General features: G+C 37.6%; 1 protein-coding gene across 1 annotated transcript in view; it reads left to right on the top strand.

Annotated features, from left to right (window-relative positions):
* The window catches only part of syt6a (synaptotagmin VIa), a 127,720-nt gene that overhangs the window by 105,279 nt on the left and 13,896 nt on the right, over nucleotides 1-8,545 (top strand). Inside the window, exon 4 of the mRNA XM_024293598.2 lies at nucleotides 7,331-7,451. Within this exon, the coding sequence (XP_024149366.1) occupies nucleotides 7,331-7,451 (121 nt within the window). The remainder of the gene's footprint in view (nucleotides 1-7,330; nucleotides 7,452-8,545) is intronic.

The raw sequence follows: 8,545 nt of genomic DNA, 5'->3' as shown, positions 1-8,545 counted from the left end.
AAAAAAAAAAAAAAAAAAAAAAATCAAGATAGCATTCTCTTTACCGAGGTCAAATGTCAACGAAACTTCAGGTTTTGTTGTAGAGTTAACCTAGCGACATGTAATTGACATTTTTTAAGATAAATTGTCACCCAATATGGTAATAGCAATGTGAAAAATCACCAAATTTCACACATATATAATAAATATATTAATATTTATCTGTATATTGAAATATACCGAAATACTCCAACTATTAACGTTATCTGATATTGAAATATACCAATACATTGCTCTATATACTGAAATATGAGATTATATATATATATCTGTTGACCATCCAAAATATATGTGTAAATGACTGACATATTGAGATTTATTTAATATATTGGCAATACATTTTTGTTTCGTAAGGGTGGGACCAGCAACATTTTCTCTCAAATGCCCAGTAAGAAAGAATTGCAAAAACAGTCTGACCCTTGCAGTCCAAGACTGCTGCGGGACATAAAATACCTTGAATCTTGGGACCAAAGCCAGATCCCAAAACTATGCAGCCACTTATTAAAAAAAGTAAATCTAAGAATGTATTAATTGGCTAGAAACAGACTGAAAAACGTTGGAAGCAATCAGGGAACCAATCAGGAATCCAAAATGAAAAAGTCATTAGTCAATGGAACATACACAATGTGATAAACTGGACCAAGAAAATAAATCTAATGAGACCAACAAGCAGTAAGGGAACTCAAGCACGACAAGAAGAGGAAAGAAAACAAAAATACACAATAATTGTTACTCTGGATGATTAAATCAGTGGAGGAGTCCGTTGCTATGACAAAAATACTAATTAGAACACAATCCCAATGGGACCCTGGTGCCAAAGAGTCATTTTGGGGTTAGCAATCAAGAAAGACTCCAAAAAAATGCCAAGAAGTCCTACATGTTCCAAAAACAGATTTTTTTTTCTTTTTGGTCAATGTGATTTGGTCTAATCCTCATCCACCAGCTTGACCAAAATTTGACCTGTTTGCCCTTAAATTTCATACAGAAGACAAATTTCAATGTGTGTAAAACCTCTGTCTGTTCCTCTTAGAATTGAACTTGGATGTTTCTGGTCAAATAAATTCCCAGACCCTCCCAGTGACCCTTTCTCCAAATAACAAGGAAAACAGCGAACAAATGACGTCCACGTCATTTTCAGATGTATTTGTAGACTTTGACATGACACATATGGTTCACACTGCTCTTAACTAGCAGCAGGTGCCGTTTCGGGTCCCTCTCATCTCTAGAAAGCAGACCCTCGAGTACAGGATCAACAAACTAAAGTTAGAGCAGAAAATGACAGGAACTGTAAATGGAGCTTTTCTCCACTGATCCCCAAATAAATGGGAAAATCCCTGATTTAGTTTAATATGTCTTAAATGAGTAAATAAAAGTAGATTCATTGCATTTTTAAAAAGAAATCTCGATCACATGTCCATCAATCTTCGTTTGCTCATCCGGATCTGGAAGCAGTCTAAGTAAGGATGGCCAGACTACCCTCAACCCAGTCACTTCTTCCAGCTTTCCTCTGGTGACCCCGTGGCGTTCCCAGGTCAGACAAGAGACGTAGTCTCTCCAGTGTGTCCTGAGGTTTCCTCTGGGCCTCCGCCCAGTGGGTCATGCCTGGAACACCTCCCCAAGGAGGCGTCCAGACCAGATGCGAAAACCACCTCAACTGTCTCCTCTCAGTGTGGAGGAACAGTTGCTCTACTCCGAGCTCTCTCACCCTATCTCCAAAGGAGAGCCCAGCACTCTCCGGAGAAAACTCATTTCAGCCGCTCGGCTCGTTTCGACCACAACGGATCGGTGCAGTGTCCACATAGCTATAGATGCCACTCCAATCTGCCTGTTGATCTCACGCTCTGATCTTCTATCACTCCTGAACAAGACCCCAAGATATTTCAACTCCTCCACCTGAGGCAGGAGTGTTCCAACCACCCACCCAGATTGGGAAAACTCCCTTTCTCCAGTCAAGAACCATTGCCTCAGACTTGGCAGTGCTGACCCTCATCTCACCCGATTCATATTGCAGACTGCCCCAATAAATGCTGGGAAATGACGAAGCTAACAGAACAACATCATCTGTAAAAAGCAGAACGGAAATGTTGCGGTTGGTCCGTAAACCAGATCCCCTTTGCCCCCGACTGACCCTAGAAATCCTGTCCATAAAGTTATGAACAAAACTGAGGAACTATTAACATGGCAAAACATTTTAATTGTGAACGGAATTTTTTTTGTTTCAAGCAATTAAGGCAAACAAAAAGCTAAATAGGACAATCCAAATTAAATAGTTTAATATATCAAACTTAGAATAAAAGAACCTTGAAGACTCAATGATGAACATGATGTTTTTAGCATGCTTTTGTGACATGTCTTTGACAATGGAGGACATAAGAATTATGTCCTGTATTAGTATTACTTCATTTAAATAATTGTGAATCAGTTGAAGATAAAAAAAAATGTTTGTACAATAACTTAAACCTATTTGTAACAGGCTATTGTCATGAATTGGTGGAGGAGGACCCAAACACAGGATGCCAGAAAAGTAAACATTTAATAAACAAACTGACAAAAAGTCCCATGGACTAACAAAAATGGTGACTCAGCAGAGCAGAGGACCAGACAAGGAAGAAGTGAAAACCAGACACTTAAATAGACTGAGGGTAATTAACTGAAATGAATACAGCTGTGAGTTAAAACAAACCTGAAACTGATGTGACTGAAGGACGACTCAAAACAGAATCATGATCTAAACCCATAACACACGGGAGTGTAGTCGCACATCGGACTCTAAATCCAAAACACACCTTAAGTCACCGGCCAAACAGGATAAACATTTATTGAACAAATTACATTTTTGCAACTTTTAAAATAACGTTTTAACATAAATATTGACAAAACAGGCAGGAATTTTATTACAGAATTAAAAACTAATTAAATCTGTTTTTTTTTTTTGCTCTGTTGTTTGTTGTCTGGCTGTTTTTCTCTTTAGTTACTTTACCTGTTTATGATATTTTTCAATCTGCACCATGAGTGAGAGGGAGGGAGAGGATGATGACACCGTTGTGATTTAAAATTCTTAAAAAAAAAAAAAGAAAAGCCATAGATCTTTCTGATTGCCTCCATAAATGTAGTTTTGCTCCAATGTTAGCAATATAACATCAGGCCCTTAATAACAATAACATAAAATGATCTGGTGGCCCGAACACATTTACTCGGTGCCTCGACACAAGTGCCATAACACAACTGACAAAAACCAAAGTCCACAATCCTACAGCTGCAAGCTCCCTGGTCTGCTTCATTCTGATGCATCCTCTTTTAGACAAATAGATCCATGTACGTCTTTGTTTTCCTCGTCTTCGCTGGAATCTGGCTCTAAATTGTACGGCCTTAAAGATCAGAGGTGAATTTTTAATGAACTCCCGCCGCTCTGCAGATACTTTGTCCTAAAATGGAATAATCATGAATAAAAGACTACTTGATTTTACAATAGATCGAACAATGATCAGAGTGGGACTTCAAAACGCCACAGAATCATTTTTGGTACTTCTTACCTTCACGTGATCACATGATCTTAACTTAAAGGTTTTGAACATTTTTTGCATCAGTTAGCCAAATTGTGAATAGTTTATTAAATCACTGCAACACCTGTTTTTTAACCTGTTCGCTAAAAAAGTATATTAGTGTGAAACCTTATAAATAACTAAATGGGCTAAACAGTCCAGCTGCTGCACTAAAGCCTCTAATAAAATCTTACAAGCCTTTCCAACATATTCAAGAACATTTTCAAGCTCTGTCTTCACGTTTTTGAAGCTAGTATGAATACTGCTTCACTCCAGGTTCTTCTAGCCTTTAAGTTAAGCTCGGTGAACCTCGAAATTGTTGTGTCACAGCTGCAATTTAGCCAATTTCATTAACATCATCTGCTCTTCATCGTCGGATCAACGCTGAATGTGAATTTTTTTTTCTTGTATGGAAACCCTGAAATGAGTTCCTACTTTGCAGACGTTTCTGCGTTAAACTGTGGGTTTTCAACAGGAACAGTTCAGGCTTTTCACCAGCCTTCAAACCAAATCCTAAACCTCCACAGCAGTCAAACCCAAACTGCATCCGCGTGTGGAGTTCAGACTGTGGAGCGCAGATAGATGGGATTTGCCAATCTTGGAAGTTCTCACTGAGCTAATGCAGGCTGATTAGGGCTCAGTGGCTCCATAATACTGTAGACTGGGCTAAGAGCTATCATGGGGCAAATAACAGGACACTCATTCCACCTAAGACTATTAGTCAGCGCAGACTTTTACGCAAATGTCTGTAAAGGGGAGATGGATAATATTTAAGCTTGTAAGCTGTTTCTGTTGGAATGGTTTTCTTAAAAGGAAGTAAATTGGCTCCAATATAAAAACTTAAAGTAAGGAAATGTGCTTTTTCTGATTAATTTCTTTGTTTTTGTTCTTGCAACACATTCTACACTGATAGAAAACCTTTTTATTGTCTCTTTACATAAAACTAACCGCAAAAAACCTCCATTTATGGAACAAGCTGCAAAGCTGAGAATGTATTCTATAATAAAGTTGAATATGCATAACATGATTTGCTTGGCAATACAGACGGTTGCTTTTAGTAAAGCCGCATCTTTGTGAAATGAGCGCGCACATATGTGCTTCTTTTACAGCTTATGGTCTGAAATGAAGCCAACAGAAGGAGGAAACATCACAATATCAGAGTCTATAGAACATCTGTGCAAAAGTTCAAACTAGTTTAGCCCATGTTGGTATTGTTTTGATGGTTTTTGGCTAGCAGATTTAAAGATAAATAAACGTTTCTTAACATAAACCAATTTTATTTGTATAATATGCTCTATTTAACTGCCATTTTGTGGGGAACACATCTAGCGGAATTCTTTTAGACAAGCTGCTTTGCACTGATATAAAACACTTTACAGTAGTGAATAGCTTAAAGGTTTACGACGTTATGCAACACTTTACATTAGTAGTGTAACGTGTTGCATCAGCTGAATGATGTTGATCGTGTTAACAGTCAAAGAGTTACTGTAGGTCAATGAGTGTGTGTTATTTAGGTGTTGCCGGTGATATCTTAAGCATCGTTCACACCGGACGGAATCTGTTGCACATTCAAGAACGTAGTATTCGCAGTTTCATGAACGCGCATTCAGCCAGTGGTGTTTATGTTGGACAAGCAGGGACCGGCAGGGAATGGATTCTTCTTCTTTTGTTTTTTTATTGTTTACTAGCGCTGGTCCGACACCTACGATTGCTAGAGGCTTGGTGCAAAACGTCAAAGCAGTGAAAATTCCACAAATCTTACTCCAGAATTTTCCCTTCACAGTTCTAGTCCGATATATGTAGATCTGGAATCATAGAATTCCACACAAACCACAATCATTCATTTCTCCTTCATGATCACAACAGTTGGCACTTCCATGTTCGGAGAAAAACGCCTGATTGGTCAAAGTTCAGAGTTTTTGTGATTTAGCAGTCAAAAGTTCAACTGGTTGAGCTAGCACCCGGTCAATGAAAGCCCAATTTGTATCTAGAATCCGAGAATGAACCTAAAAACATGTGTAGGGACACACAAACGTGAGAGTTCTCAATGCAGGAGGCCCACATGGCAGGTTTACATAGACTTTTCAACGAAAGCAACTGCTTGGACACGGGTCGACGAGGCAAGTGTGTATGTAGCCTCAGGTGTTAAAGGGGTTAAGGGGTCCATAAAGATTAATAAATAAACATCACATCGATTTTTGGACATACATTTAATTTTGGCATAAAATTAGACAGGGTTTGTAAGCTTAAGCATATTGCGAATTCAAACAAAGGAAACTTTCAATAAAAATTTCTCACTTCTTGCAAAGTTGGAACTAACCTAAAGCATATGTTAGTGCTGGGTTGAAAAAAATGATTAATTGATCTGAATTGAGCTGAGCTTAATAGATCAATAACTGAACCATAAAAATAGAGATCGATCTAGCACATTAAGCTAAAGTCCGCTAGCTTGATGCGAAGATTTGATGGTCTTTCTTGTAGGATGACTGATGCTAATGCTGTAACGATGCAAACATATATTGCTGACTAAATGAGCATCTTTATATAATTACAGGTATTAATTTTCCAAAGTCTTTCAAGGAAATATTTTTTAAAGTAACCATTTGTGATCTAAAGCACATTTTTTTTTTTGCTTATTCTTGAAAAAATGTACTGATATGGCGCAAGCTCCACCTAGTGGCCAAATTAAAACACCGTCCAGGAGAAGCAGAACAATGTTTACAATGTTAATAATCTGAAGCTTTTTGAGAAAGTATGTAACACTGTATACTATTAACAATCTCAATATTTCATTAATACATTTTACAGTATGTGAAATGTATCAGATTAATATAATTATATTCAAAACATACATATAGATTATTGATGTTTTGCTAAACAAATGTGTCTAAATGTGAAAATCATGTAAGTTCAAAATTCAATATAAACGAATTGTGTGGATTGAAAAAAAGAAAAATCAGAATCAAGTTGATCCAGGCTTTGGTGAATAGAATTGAATCAATTCTGGAAATTGTTATTGATTCCCAACCCGAGTCAGGAGATGTTCCTGTTGTGAGTACACCCTTACTGCTCGAATACTTTAGAATCACTCCTAACTTGTTAGATCCTCACCTACAACGGGACACCATGGTGAGATCACTTAAGGTCTCTATATGATCATCAGATTAATCATAAATGATCATCATAAAATGATAGATTCCTTGATGAGCAAACTACCTGCCTCCTCCGTTTCTGTTCCTCATTTGTTGTCTGGGTAATTAGCTTGGAGCCAATTTTTTTGTATAGTGTCAGCGATCGATCACATCCTGCAACACTGAAAGTTCAAACCTGGCTGGTTTCTGTCTGTCTCCACCAGTTCCGTCTAATTAATGACAGAAAGAAGCAATACGGACGTATGGAAGGAAGCCGGCAGACCTGCTGGTTTTGTTGTTACGTGTGGAACGATACGCAGGGTGCTGTCTCAACCTCACTCAGACTCAACTGTGCAAATAATTGATGGATCACCCCTTGATTTTCTTCAATTTCATGCTGATGGTTGAAGGGCACCATGGGTAACCTGGTATTACATTAACTAGTCCTGGCTTCAGTGAATGTCGGCGCTGAAAATAAGAGCAGCCTGCAAATGAAATACAGGCAGCAGAGAAACAAACAGAGGCTCCATTTATCGTCCGTGACCCGACCGCCTCTGAGCTGAAGCGCCGCTCCTTTTGTTGTTATTGCTGCCTGTAATTACGTGTGTGATCCCGCAGGAGAGCGTCGACCTCGGGGAGATCATGTTCTCGCTCTGCTACCTGCCCACCGCCGGCAGACTCACACTGACCGTCATCAAGTGCAGGAACCTGAAGGCCATGGACATCACCGGATATTCAGGTGCGTGGTTGTGCTTGTGCGGCTCCGCCGGAGTTGTAATAACTCAAAAAAAAAAAAAAACATTTAACCATCGAGCTTTAGCTTCTGTGTTGACATACTTTTCACTACCAAAACTCTTCAATTGTCGGTGCAATTAATGGGATTCCAGTGGATTCTGAAGCAACACTTTACAGATGTGAAGTGCTCACGCAATTAACATAAATGAACTAATTTTGACAAAATCTGTTGGATTTAGGCTAATATTCCCATCTGGCCATGAATGTCATTTCATCTTTTAAAAAGAGCTTAAGGCAATCCCTGATAATAAAATAACTGAATTATGAACTTTAAATGTTTTTGTTTTGTTTTTAACATGTGTAAAGTGTATAATTGTGAATGTATAAACTAGTATAATTGTATTTTACATTACTTTTAAAGTTTTATTAAGTCTAATATGAGCCCATATGAGTTTTTTGGGTCTTCCTGCACCTACTTTTTATGTATTTCTATAACCGTTTTTAGCATTATGTTATGTAAGTGCTAAAAAAAAAAATCTAATAGTGAAAAACGGTCAGATTTACAGTATGTCATCGAGTATGTTATTTAGGTGTTGCCGGCAATATCTCCAATATTAAAGGCTTTAATGATTAGAATATCAGAAGAGTGGAAAAGTAATGGCTTCTTAGCAGGTTGGTTCCACCTAAATGATTTGGATCAGTGCAATAACTTTGAACTTTACTTAAAGTTTACTAGAATAAACATAAACATGGTTGTAAAATGACAAAAAATATCTGGTAAAACCATATTTTCAGAGTAACTGAGCCTAAAAAAAGAAAAGAAAAAGACAACCATGATTGACAACTTTAGTTAAAAAGCTGGTTTCACTTCAGGAGACAAGTGAAGGTTGTTAAAAGTAAAAAAGACATCCTGGTACCAAGAACAAATATCAAAGTCATCTGTTAGTCCCATTGATTGTATATGAGTATTGGACCAAGTTAGTGTGACATCATCGTTTTGTTATTTATTTATTCAATTTTTATTCAAGACAGATTAGGAATGTCATTTTTACTTACTACTGTAAAAGCCAAGACCTTTCATTAAAAAAAGAAAGGGGT

The sequence above is a fragment of the Oryzias melastigma genome, linkage group LG7 (genome assembly GCF_002922805.2).
Source record: "Oryzias melastigma strain HK-1 linkage group LG7, ASM292280v2, whole genome shotgun sequence".
In the NCBI taxonomy this organism is placed as follows: domain Eukaryota; kingdom Metazoa; phylum Chordata; class Actinopteri; order Beloniformes; family Adrianichthyidae; genus Oryzias; species Oryzias melastigma.
This window is presented reverse-complemented; position numbering and strand designations above follow the sequence as displayed.